Below are 13,682 nucleotides of genomic sequence, written 5' to 3' on the forward strand. Positions count from 1 at the left end.
TAAGTCTGTATATATTTTGTTGACTTTCATTATTAACTACTGTTTTATTGGGTCATTTTCAACGCCAACACATGACACAGACACCAGAGAAACACTTTCCGCCAATACAATGAAAGTGCAGGAAAAAGAAAAGTGTAATAGTGGAAATTTAACTAACAAAAGGACATAGAAAAGCGAATTCTCAGGAGAAGAATAGAACAGAAAATCACATCAGTTCAGGGTGAAGTGAATATAAGTGTGCACTGTGAAGTAACTATGTTATGAATTCTAGAAGTGTTGAGAAGGAGGACCTATAAGAAGCGATACAGAGCGGAACAGGTCAAAAGAAGAAGAAGAAGAAGGAACTGGTCAAAAGAAGAAGAAGGAGCAGGTCAAAAGAAGAAGAAGAAGCTGAGCCGCCGTGTGTGTGGCTGTGCCGAGTGACTGACTGACGGGATCCACCTCCACCATGTTCAAGAAGTGAGTGTTTGCCCGCCTGTGTGGAGATTTTAGCAGACAGGCAGCCAGGCTTGCATCAAGAGGCAGCAGGACGGGAGGTGTGGCCTGCTGGCCACCCCTGCCTGCCTGCCTGCTGCCCGCCTGCCTGCCTGCCTCGCCCCCTGCAGGAGGTGCCCCCCGCCCCGCCACGTGCCCTCAGCACTGTCAGGCTGTCAGCCGCAAGTCAGCGCCGGAAAACAAGTCATGCATTCAAACTCACAGATACAGATGATGTTCTGGAAGAGGCCTAAGCCTGTGGCGGTTAAGAATCGTTTTAGGTCCGTGCCAGTATCTCATTACCTACCTTATAAAACATCAGTATCTCTTTATATATGTTTTCTACAAACCTTCAACAGTCATGGAAACGCTTTGAAAATCCAATTCAAGGACTTTTTTTTTTACTCTTGAAAATAGGGGATAATGTTTACGAAAGCGCGTCGCCTCCTCTAGCGACGGTGCAGCCGGTGTTGCGAGAAATACCTCCTTGCTGAAATAAGTCACATATACATGTGGGGGGGTCCAGGGGGGGGGGCGCAGCCCCCCCGTTAGTAGGTCGTAAAGTTCGGTTGGAGTAGTTTAAATATGCTCCCCAACCCTAAACCCTCTGCGAGCTATTTTACGGCTGCTGGCTGCAGTAGTCATGTCACGCCGCCAGAGGAGGCGACGCACTTCCGTAAACATTATTCCCTATTTTCAAGAGTAAAAAAAAAGTCCTTGAATTGGATTTTCAAAGCATTTCCATGACTGTTGAAAGTTTGTAGAAAATATATATGAAGAGATACTGATGTTTCATAAAGTAGATTATGAGATACTGGCACGGACCTAATACGAATCTTTACCCCTGTGGCTTCTGTTCAAAAGCCTGGTTGTTCTCAATGTGTTGGCTGCGTGTGGCGGTTATGTGTGCTCTATAGTTAACTTTATTTTTGTTGACATTTACTTTCAGCTTTTGGTAAAGATTCATATTAGGTCCGTGCCAGTATCTCATAATCTACTTTATGAAACATCAGTATCTCTTCATATATCTTTTCTACAAACCTTCAACAGTCATGGAAACGCTTTGAAAATCCAATTCAAGGAGTTTTTTTTTTTATTCTTGAAAATAGGGGATAATGTTTATGGAAGCACGTCGCCTCCTCTGGCGGCGGCCGCGACGACACTGCAGCCGCCGCAGCCGTAAAATAGCTCGCAGAGGGTTTACTCCAAACAAAAATTGAACCCTCCATTTTTACGGACTGGGGCTGCGCCCCCCTCGACCCCCCTTCTAACCAGGGGGGGCATAGCCCCTGCCTGGACCCCCCCCACATGTATATGTGACTTATTTCAGCAAGGAGGTATTTCTCGCAACACCAGCTGCACCGTCGCCAGAGGAGGCGATGCACTTTCGTAAACATTATCCCCTATTTTCAAGAGTAAAAAAAAAATACTTGAATTGGATTTTCAAAGCGTTTCCATGACTGTTGATGGTTTGTTGAAAAGATATATGAAGAGATATTGATGTTTCATAAGGTAGGTAATGAGATACTGGCACAGACTTAAAACGAATCCTAACCCAGCTTTCTCCTGTTACAGACACTATCAAAAACACTGACCAAATTTTGTAGGTCACTTTCGTTTTCTGCAATGAGCACTGTCATCAGCAAACAGTATGGAGTTCAGTACCCACTTCCTTCCCTCAGCGAACATTTTTACTCCAACTTCTCCAACTTTGCCCTTCATTTTTCTAATAACACCATCCATATAAATATTGAACAACCATGGTGACATGACACATCCCTGTCTTGAGCCCACTTTTATCTCAAAATGTTCACTTGTTTCTCCACTATAGTGAGACCAAATTGTCGAGTCCGTTTGGGCGGAGGCTCCCGTGGGTCCATTTCTCTCTTCTGCTCTTCCACACAGTCCCAACACCTATCTCTTCCTCTGACATGTAAGGTAAAGGTAACATATGATAGGAAAAAATAGGTGTTGGGACCAAGGCAAGTATAGAGAAGGTATCGTCATACAGGTGGGAGGAAATCACTCATTGGCAACTCCTATAGCCTTCACGCTTGCCCCCGCCCCATCCTCGTTATCTGCCCAAACCGACGACTTCACAAACCTCACTCTCACCCTATTTCCTGACCCCAACATTCATTTTTACGAAAAACTGAGACCACCATCATCTTCCTGAGAAAATTCTGCATTACACTAGCATAAAATTGTAACAATGATGTAAAATTACACATACGAAAATCAGAGTTAAATGAAGTAGGGAATACATATTTTTTTGCTCTTATTTCCCTTCAGCTCCTTAGTACTCAGCTGGTTTTCGTCGCATCACTTTTTTAAGCACATATCCTCAATCTGCATGCTTTTCTGCTTCTGATGGTGTAGGGTATGTCCTGAGGTAAAAGTATACATAGGGTCAAAATCACCTCTGGACAGAAGCCGCGCCGTGACGGCCTTCATTCGCATCGGCTTTTGTTTACTCAAGTCAGGCTCGCCGTGCACCTCAAGCCTTGGCCTTGGGGCTGTGCGTGAGCAGCGAGTCTGACGAGTAAACAAATGCCAATGCGCATGAACACTGTCACGGCCCAGCTTATGTTCAGAGGCGATTTTGACCCTATGCATATTTTTACCTCGGGACGTACTACATATCATCAGAAGCAGAAAACCATGCAGATTTAGGATCTGTGCTTAAAAAAGTGATGCGACAAAAACCAGCTGAGTACTAAGGAGTTGAAGGGAAATTAGTACAAGAGAATGTTTACTCCATAGTTCACTTAACTCTGCTTTTCGTATGTGTAATTTTACATTATGGTTACAATTTTATTCTAGTGTGATGCAGAATTTTCTCAGGAAGATGATGGTGGTCTCAGTTTTTCGTAAAAATGAATGTTGGGGTCAGAAAACAGGGTGGGAGTGAGGTGTGTGAAGTCGTCGGTTTGGGCAGACAACGAGGATGGGACGGAGCTTATCGAGACGCCAGCCAATCATCGTCCAGGATGAGATGCCGTGAACATTTATATTTATATTTTTTATTCACCAACAATTTCTTCATAGGGTATATAACAAAAAATCCACATCTTATTCTATTTTATTGTAGTAGTTAATAATAAAAAAACATCCAAGAGGTCCTAATAAAAAAGCTTATTTAAAAATTTGGTTCTTCACATTCTATGAGAGTGACGATACCTCTCTATACTTGCCTTGGTTGGGACTGTGTGGCAGAGCAGAGGGGAGAAATGGACCTGCGGGAGCCTCCACCCAAACGGACTCGACAATTTGGTTGGACTATAATTTTGACACATTCAGATGCATCCTCATAGAAAGACTTTATTGCACTAAGCACTTTTCCTCCCACACCATAAATCTTTAAAACATCCCACAATGCAATCCAATCGGCTGTCATAAGCTTTTTCCAAATCCATGAAGGCAGTGTATAGTTTCTTTCCTTTTGCTATTATTTTTTCTACTACCATCCTGAAGGAAAATATATGATCCACACATTCCTTTCCCTTCCTGAAGCCTCCTTGCTCTTCACTGATTTTCTCTTCTGTAAGTCTTTGCACCCTCTCTATTATGACTTAGGTATCACTTGTAGTCGACGCAATGTATATAAGACCCTAGTAAGGAAATTATTTTTGTGGGGATAATGATGGAGGCATGTAGTAATTGTCCAGTTTTCCGAGTAGAAATTGAATAGGCATACCTAACAATCACCAAATGGGGGGGTACAAACTTGGTGGAGGGACTTTTTTGGCAGCCATAGCCAGTAGTGGGCTAAAGAGTAGGCCTATCCAGATATTTTGTTTTTATTTATTAATGATCCATGAGACATCCTAAAGTTAAATCAATGTGCTTATCTCTGTATTCATTCATTCACACACTGGTAATATTTCTGTGGGGTCTGATTCACTTATTAGAGCGAAATTCTATTGTGAAAAGCAGTCACAAATTCGTGTCACTGGTAAAAATGAAACTATTAATTTAAGTTTTGCTACCATGGAATATACTCAAATAGATAAATATGAAAGCTCACGAAGTCACAATAAGTGACATCACCTGCTTTGCGCAGTAAAAATATGCTATTTCAGGTATCTGATACCCTTAAATGGCAGGCCTGCTGCCTCAGGCCTCCGCGGCTACAGCCTCAATGTTGCCAGATTGTCATACTCAGCCGATTATATTTCCCGACTTCCTACCCCCAAACTGTCTTCTGGGTTCAATAAGGAAACTAATTTATATTTATCGTTAAAAGAGTTAGATTCTGATGTTTCTTGGCAATAGTTAGGCGTCAGAAACAGGTAAATACTGTGCTCTGAGTACAACAATCTGGCAACGGTGGCTATACATATTTTTATATTATTGTTCTGTTGTTTATTGAGTGTTGTGTTCAAGAAAAAGAATACTCATAATTTTAGTTAGTTTTTGGTTATAAGGATTCTTTACGAAATACAGTTATAACATTACCTCCTTCTAGTTAGGAAATGTACTGAATCCTGGATCGGCTATGGTGATGTTAGGTACGCCTATTGGCATACATCATAAAGCCTTGAACATATTGTACTTTGAGGGAAGTGCAGAAAGTAATATGTTGATAAATGTATGATATACATCAAGTATCTCATAATCGACTATCTGTCCATGATAATTTGAAGATGTTTTCGTCTATGTGGACAGTTAATATTAGTCACATCCAAGTGCTGGCTTGTTTATGTTAGATGCAAACTGTAACATCTCAGGAAGGCAAATGATCTATTGAGTCTTCCCTGAAATTTTAGATGGTACCAAAAAACTAGAAAACTTTACAAATTTAACTTCTAATTGTAAAATCCATGACTGAGGCAACCATTGTGAAGTTTGATGTCTTTAAAGTTAATTTTTTTCTGGTAGAAGTTTACAGACAAGCCCCACAAAGAGATTGAAGTCTCCCTATGTAGGATTCTTCAAGTAAAGAGAGTGACAGGCTGCAGAATTTTATCTCTGTACCAGAATGAAAGGTTTAACCTGTCCGCTGTGATTTGCATGGATTTGGCTTTCACTGGTAGCCTGATAATATACTCCCAGGTCTTTCTCTGCCTCTGTGGTGGATAGTGGAGTGTTTCCCATTTGGTATTGGTATGCTGGATATCCCCTCCCAAGGTGCATGACTTTATATTTTTCTTCATTGAACTGTAGCAGCCACTTTTTGTTCCATTCCTCTAGCTTGGTGATGTCTTCTTGTAGAAAATCCACAGTCAAGGGGTTAAAGGTCCCTCAAAGTAAGGGCATTATATTTTGGGGGGTTGTTGAATTTCAGTGACTGAGGAGAGGTATTTCCAAAAACTTCATTTGATTAATGTAGTACCGGTATCAGTAAGGTAGGTACGTATCTCAATAGGTTGGAGATGAACTTGCATGTTTACACTATCCTTAGGTACTCATTTATAGTGATTTCATCTCATCTCTTCTCAATAGGTTTGATGAGAAGGAGTCTGTGTCGGGCACTCAGCAGCTCAAGTCCTCCGTGCAGAAAGGAATCCGCAACAGGCTGGTGGAGTCATTTCCTTCAGTTGGGGATTATCTTGAGAAGATACTTCCCAAGAAAGATGCCTTCAGAATTGTTAAATGGTAAATGTGTGACTTTTCTCTTTCATTCCTGGTGGTGCATGCAGGCCTGGCTCATGTTTTGTATTTTGATATTTATTTATTAATTTTGGATTTTCCTTCATATCTAAATGTTTTGTGGAACCTATGTGAACAGTGTAGATATCTTTGTGTGATATAAGGGAAAACGAGTGAGGCATCCAGAAGTAAAGGGGCGTAACCTGAAAGATGTAGTTTTTGGTAATTTGAGGTTAAAGTAAAGTAATCAATACACCATTAATTTTTAAAGTAAATATCTTGTAAGTATTACATCAGTCATGTTGCAAAGGACTTTTTCACACTTTTTTTTTTTTTTTCTTTTTTTTCTCCCTGCCTGAAGAACCAGGTGAATTTATTTACAAAACTGAGATGCAGTGTGATTTTTATTAAGTTTATAATGAAATCAATAAACTGTGAAAGTTTCATCAACTTATGGCCTGTTTTATTATATGATTTTTAAAAATGTGCTTTAATGGTGTTTGTTTTACTCCGAGAGCTATGAATATGTTCCTATATGTCTCAGGCCACCTCTTGTGCTTTCGAGACAATGTACGTGGTTGCCCATCACTCTTGGTACCACTGTCACTCACATTGCAGCTGTATAATCTGTGGAAAACACAAGATAATGCAAGAATTAAAGTCTGAGCATGGGTAAAGGCCTCGCCCAAAGGTGTCAGACTGCTGGTGGCATGAGAGGTGTGTTGCCTCGCCTGTGCACTCATTGGCTTCAGCTTCTGCCCCTCAACTTCTGTTCCCTTGACTTGACAGGACAGTTTATGTATGTGAAAATGCACAGCATCTCACCTTAGTTTCACCCACCATATGGTCGATTTTAGCTTTGCTGATGATACCACGCCATTGAAAAGGCCTTAAAGAATAGCTGCCCGCTGTTACCACAGAAAACGTATTTTCTGGGTTACGCCCCATTACTTCTGGATGACTCAAGTGTGTGACAACAGCAAACAAGAGTTGACCCTCTGGGACTGACCAGTCAGTTTGCTGATATCTGTGAGAGGATGATGACCTGTTATGTTAACCCGTCCGCTGCGATTGGCTCGGATTTGGCTTTCACTGGTAGCCTGGTAACATATACTCCTAGGTCTTTCTCTGCCTCTGTGGTGGATAGTGGAGTTTTTCCTAAGTGGTTTGGTATGCTGGATACCCCCTCCCAAGGTGCAGGACTATATTTTTCTTCATTGAATTATAGCAGCCACTTTTTGTTCCATTCCTGTAGCTAGGTGATGTCTTCTTGTAGGATATCCGCAGTCAAGGATTAAGTATGGAAATTGCACCCTGAGTATATGTTTATCAGTACAATGATTCTGTTTTAAGTTTGGTCCCCTTGCCCTGTGTCCCATGGCAAGGTCATATTCAGCTTAGTAAAGTGGTGGTCACCTCTGGGTCATAGCCTTGCTTTTCATCACTGTCATAAAGATTCCTGGAGGGGGTCAGCATAGGAAGGCATCTCAACAAAAGTTTTGTGGTGTGAGTGTTTAAAATTTTGTAGATAACACTCCCTTCACAAGAGAGTGATGGATTATGTTGGGATTTATCTTAATTGATAGCTCTAATCAAGGGCTTTTTCAAGGCAGGATGTCACCCTGTTGTCATTATGTAGAGAGAGAAAGAGATATTTATTTATATATTTTTTTCAAAGTTTTTGTCATATTGTGGTTTGTCAAATTTAATGTCATGATATTGCATGTGCATATAAGATTTTTATCAATTTGATTCCCTCCCTTCTAGCCATGAACACATAGAGCTGCTGGTGCGAAGTGATGGGGAGCTGCTGTTCTTCAGACAAAGGGAAAGCACATGGATGCCCACACTGAAGCTCTTGCACAAATGTAAGTACCTTTTAGAACATCATTTCCCAACCTGGGGGGGGAATTAAACCTGAGGAAAATACTAATTACTGGCAATTAGTTGGTAGAGTTGAGGAATACATAAAAGATGAAAGAGGGATGCAAGGACTTATATGTGTGAGAAATGTATGTTTGGAGAGGGAAACCTGGACACTTCTGTCCTGGCCGCCCCCTTGGAGGGAGTTCCCAGCAGAAACAGGGCGTCAGAGCTATTGATTGATTGACGTGTTATTAAGCAAGTGAATTTTGTGTTTGGCTACTATTTGTTAATTATGTTATTTGTATTATTAAGCGAGTAAATTTTGTGTTTTGGTACTTTTTTCCATGTCCACATGAAGAGGGAAATCTAAGTGGTTGAACAGATTGGAGGGGGAATGACAGAAATAATGTTTGGAACCACTGTGTTTGGCTGCGTTTACACCAAGCGAATCGAATCGATTCCATTCATGAAGAATCAACACGATTCGTGATTCGTCTTGATTCGCCACACTAATTTCAATGTAACCGTTTACACCGAGCGAATCGAGTCAATTCAAATCATGACGATTCATGGCGATTCAGAGTCACTGATTGGTTTGGACCCATTTTTTCATCAGTCAAGGCGAGTCACCCGAGAAGTAAGCACCATGCTAGCGGACGTCCTGATCAATTTAGTACGAGACCGACGTGCGATATATGATCCCAGTGATCCTGTGCACTGAAATCGGGATGCCATAGATGTTTTATGGATGGATATTGCTACTGAAATGAAATTCAAAGGTGAGTTAACAGTTTTTATTTACTTACCACAGTAGAACTATTATAGGCTACTGAACCACAGAAGGAATTGCCGCACCCTACGATTTACTAGACAACATTACGCTGCATCTTTTTTAAACAAATGACGACACAAAACGTTATGGATATGGCTAGATATTCTCATTTGGCAACTGTGCGGTGTATGGTCTACGTTTGAAATGCGTGACATAACTGCACGTCAGTAATTGGTATTCTGCTTTCTTATGGAGGATCCAGTCAACTCCACCAACATTTTAAATTGTTCTTTAGTCATCCTAAAGAAGTCATAAAATTTCTCTGGATTATTCACCAAATCTGGGAACAGATGTCCAAGGCTCCCAAATTTAGGTCTTTTAACATTAATTTCATGCACTCATATTAGTTGCTGATGCCTACGCCTACGTTGCCTCAGCCACAGCAACGCTGCTATTTCAGCGACAGCGTATACGTCCATACACGTGAAAGCCTGCCTTGGTACTGCCTTTTGAATGTTGACTCAGACTCAGTCAGTTGGAACTATGCTGATTCAAAATGACTTAAGTCAAATGATTCTTAATGAATGGAATTGATTTGATTTGCTTGCTGTAAACGCAGCCTTAGAGGAAAGTACCAAAGGACATCACAGTAATAGTAACCACAATTTTTATTGCATCACACCTGCATGAACATAAATACACACACACACACACACACACACACACACACACACACACACACACACACACACACACGCACATTGAACCTGGTACATAAGAACATAAGAACGTAAGGAGTCTGCAAGAGGCCGGTTGGCCTATACAAGGCAGCTCCTGTACACTCAACCCCACCATACCTCACCATCCATGGCTTTATCTAACCTCTTCTTGAATGTATCTATGGTATTGGCACCCACAACATGGCTCCCAAGCCTGTTCCATTCGTCCACCACTATTGGTGAACCAATTTTTGCCCATGTCTTTGTTGAATCTGAATTTGTCTAACTTAAAACCATTGCCACGTGTATCATTTGATTTAAATCAGGCAACCCAGATGAAGAGAGATTGGCTATTTAGGAATTGACAAAGTTGGAAGGCAGAAGAGAGAGAGCAGACCTAGTAATGATGTTTAAGACATCAAGAGCACTAGAAAAGGTGGACAGGGAGGATCTGACCAGAGATAATGGAAGAACAAGAGGTCATGAATACAAATTGAGGAAGACTGCATGTGGCAATCATGTTCAGAAACTCAGCTTTCCATACTGAAGTACTGCTGTCTGGAATTAACTGAATGAGGAGGCAGTGCAGGTAAGGAACATCCTCAACTGGATAAAAGTAGACATGAAGACAGGATAACACCAGACTAAATATAATCCTTTATATTACAAATACACACACACACACAGTTGTGTGTGAGTGGTCTCAATCCTACCCAAAGATTGGTACTGCGAGCTCTGTGCTCTTCTGTAGGGGAACGGCTGGCTGTCTCAAGAGAGACCCGCAGCAGACCAAGAGGTGAATTACACACACACACACACACATCGCGTGTATTTGGACCTGAAGAAGGCTTTTGACAAAGTTCCACATACAAGACTACTATGGAAGCTGGAAAATAGAGAAGGAATGAATGGAAAAATGAAGAACTGGATGGAAAGTTACTTAAGGGGAAGAGAGATGAGAACAGTGGTAAAGGACATGAAATCAGAATGGAGAATTGTAGATAGTGGAGTGCCTCAAGGATCGGTATTGGCACCAATACTTTTCCTAGTATGTATAAATGATATGCCAGGGAAAGTTAGCAGTTACATGAGCCTGTTTGCAGACGATGCAAAATTGATGAGACATATAAGAAATAGTAAAGACTGTGAAATTCTGCAAGAGGACCTAAATAAGATTTGGGGCTGGAATGTGAAATGGGAGATGGAGTTCAATGTGAAGAAATGTCATGTAATGGAAATGGGAAAGAGTGAAGGGAGACCAAAATGGACATATAGAATGGGAGATGGAGAAATATTAAAAGTTCAAGAAGAGAGAGATCTGGGAGTGACAATACAAGATAATCAACAGCCAGAGAGTCATGTAAATAGGATATTCAGAGATACGTATAGAATGGTGGGAAGTATAGGAATGGCATTCCACTACATGGATAAAGAGATGATGATAAGATGATTACCACTATGATTGGACCAAAATTGGAATATGCGGAAACTGTGTGGTCTCCCCATAAGAAGAACACGTAAAAAAACTAGAAAGAATACAAAGGATGGCAACGAAAATGGTTCCAGAACTGGAGGGATTGTCATATGAAGAAAGGTTAAAGGAAATGGACCTGCCAACATCGGAACAAAGAAGTGAAAGGGGAGACCTAATACAAATTTATAAATTATGGAATAAAATGGAAGAAGTAGATAATGAGGAATTACTACTAAGAGAAGGAAGAAACACCAGCAACACAGGAGGACACAGTAAAAAACTGAGGAAAGGAAGATGCTTAAGAGCCATAAAAAAATATAGCTTCCCGCAAAGAAATATAGAGGTTTGAAACAGACTAAGTGAGGATGTGGTATCAGCGAAGAGTGTTCACAACTTCAAGGAAAAGCTGAACAAATACAAATATGGAGACAGGACCACACGAGCGTAAGCCCAGGCCCTGTAAAACTACAACTAGGTAAATACACACACACACACACACACACACACACACACACTCATCATCACCTCTCTTCCTGCAGATCCCTTCATGCTCCCCTGGATGCAGGTCGACAAGGGAGCCATTCGCTTCATCCTCAGTGGTGCCAACATCATGTGCCGTGGACTAACCTCCCCTGGGGCCAAGATGTCTGAGGTGGAGGAGAACACTGTGGTGGCTGTGATGGCAGAGGGGAAGCAGCATGCCCTCTGTGTGGGTGTTACTTCTCTCTCCACCCAGGACATTGCAAAGACCAATAAGGGAGTGGGCATAGAGAACTGTCACTACCTTAACGATGGATTATGGTACATGAAGCCAGTAAAATAATTCTTGTCAAAATTAGGCGAGTGTGAAATGGCTGGGAACATTTTTTTTTTATAATTGTATTTCATAAAGATTTAATGTCCCCATGTGTCTTACTATTCTTTGCCTGGCTGGAGGTGTTTTGAAGTACTACCATAAACATAGTGTGATTGTTATGACTTTACGCTGCAGAAAATTGTGACCAGATTTCTGGAAGTAGTGATGCCTCCAGCACTTCCATGGCCCAGGTGTTCGTGTGTGTGGGAACCAGATCCACACCTAACGTCTTTGCAAAACACATCACGGTTATGAAAAGGAAAATTGTGTGTGGTAAGGGTCCAGTTTGCCAAGGAAGATGCACATGAGTGAAATGGTGGTTGTGTGTGTGTGTGTGTGTGTGTGTGTGTGTGTATACTTAATTGTGATACATGGGAAGCAGGCTAATTTTGGGGTCCTATCTCAGAATCTCAGTTTATCAAGTTTAGCTTTAAAGTTCCTAATGGTTTTGGTTTGTACTATTTCCTTCCTGAGATCATTCCAGGTGTCGATGCATCACTGAGGAACTCTGTGTTTCTTGATATCTCTCAGGCACCATGTCTCCCTTAATGTATTTCTGTGACCTCTTGTGTTTCTAGTATCTTATATAGGTAGGTCATCTCTGTTGATCTTTTCCATTCCTTCACCGCCCTGTGCACTGCAATCAGATCTCTTTCTCTTTCTCCGCCGAGGTAGGCAAACCCAGTCTATTCAAAATATCCTCCTATGTCATGTATCTCAAGCTTGGCAACATTTTTGTTACTGCTCTCAGGATTCTTTTTGTTTTCTTAATATTTTTTCTTTGTGCAGAGACCAAACCATCACATATTTTAAAGTTGGTCAAATCACTGACATGGTCAGCTTCATCAGTCCTCATCCATGTAGTGGGATGCAGCCCTAATACTGTTTAGCTTATATGATTTCTGTAATCTTGCTGATGTGTTTCTCTGGGGACAAGTTGTTTTGAAATCTGACTCTTAACCCTTTCATTGCTAAACGCTTGCAGAGAGCGTTAGGCGTATTTGCTGGTGGTGCTTAACGCTCGCTGCGAGCTCCAGCCGCACTCAAATTTCCCGCGTATGAGAGTGTTCCAACAATATTTCTCACAGCACAGGATTGCCAATTGAGTGGGTTCACTAAATTTGGTGGAAAAATCATATCAGCCCAGTGCGGAAAATCTACGGACGAGTAACTGGTGGATGTTCTTGTCCAATACAGCGGCATTTTTGCATAGCTTCACCTACCACCTGACTGATTCTCTGACCAAATAGTTGTAAATATTGCAGTTGGCAATACCACCTTGCCAGAACCTCAAGGAGAGATGTTCACAGTTCCCTCAAAATGGCTGATCATCGCACACACACTGACGTAAGTGTTCAAATTCAACACTCCCTGAACGTGCATGTATGTTTGCAGGAGAGGCATACATAACCGACTCCTTTAGATCTGGGCCTCCTCTTTCCAATGGTGTTTTTGGTTTTTAGCTGTGATGAATAGTTTTTGAGATACAGAGGTTAAAAGAGACCCCTCCATTGGGCTGCCCAACCGTGCCTGAGGGGATAGTCGCATCTCGCACCACGCGCAAAGAAAGGGTTAATTGGTTTTCCTATTGTGGCTTCTTAACTTGATCACTATTTTATAGTTCCAGCTGGGTCTTCTGGTTCCTTTGCCCTGTTCAAGAACTTTATTTCCTAATATTAAATTCTATGTCCCATTCTTGGCTCAAACTATAAAATCTATCAATTTCTTCTTGCAGTCCTCCTTCCTCCACCTTCCTCCCTCCACCACTTGACTCATCTCATTACCTCTGCGTCATCAGCAAACAGACCAGTGTAGCTGTTTACCTCTTCCACTCATTTATGTATACCAACTGGCCTCTTGCAGACTTCTTATGTTCTTATGTTTATATGTTCTTAAATCAAAACATTGCTGGGGCCAACACTGATCCTT

At 41.4% G+C, this 13,682-nt stretch overlaps 1 protein-coding gene across 1 annotated transcript; it reads left to right on the forward strand.

Moving 5' to 3' along the window:
• Nucleotides 1-294: 294 nt before the first annotated feature.
• On the forward strand, nt 295-11,805 carry LOC126983428 (malignant T-cell-amplified sequence 1-like). Its single transcript, XM_050836140.1, has 4 exons — nt 295-459; nt 5,920-6,072; nt 7,834-7,934; nt 11,437-11,805. The coding sequence occupies exons 1-4, from the start codon at nt 449-451 to the stop codon at nt 11,718-11,720; spliced, it is 549 nt and encodes a 182-aa protein (XP_050692097.1). The 5' UTR covers nt 295-448; the 3' UTR covers nt 11,721-11,805.
• Nucleotides 11,806-13,682: the final 1,877 nt, after the last annotated feature.

Source organism: Eriocheir sinensis, chromosome 5 (genome assembly GCF_024679095.1).
Source record: "Eriocheir sinensis breed Jianghai 21 chromosome 5, ASM2467909v1, whole genome shotgun sequence".
Classification (NCBI taxonomy): domain Eukaryota; kingdom Metazoa; phylum Arthropoda; class Malacostraca; order Decapoda; family Varunidae; genus Eriocheir; species Eriocheir sinensis.

Excerpts from the sequence above, each read along its gene's own strand:
- LOC126983428 (XM_050836140.1), top strand. Across the intron at positions 6,073-7,833 it reads GCCTTCAGAATTGTTAAATG|CCATGAACACATAGAGCTGC; the intron begins GTAAATGTGTGA and ends CCTCCCTTCTAG. Across the intron at positions 7,935-11,436 it reads ACTGAAGCTCTTGCACAAAT|ATCCCTTCATGCTCCCCTGG; the intron begins GTAAGTACCTTT and ends CTCTTCCTGCAG.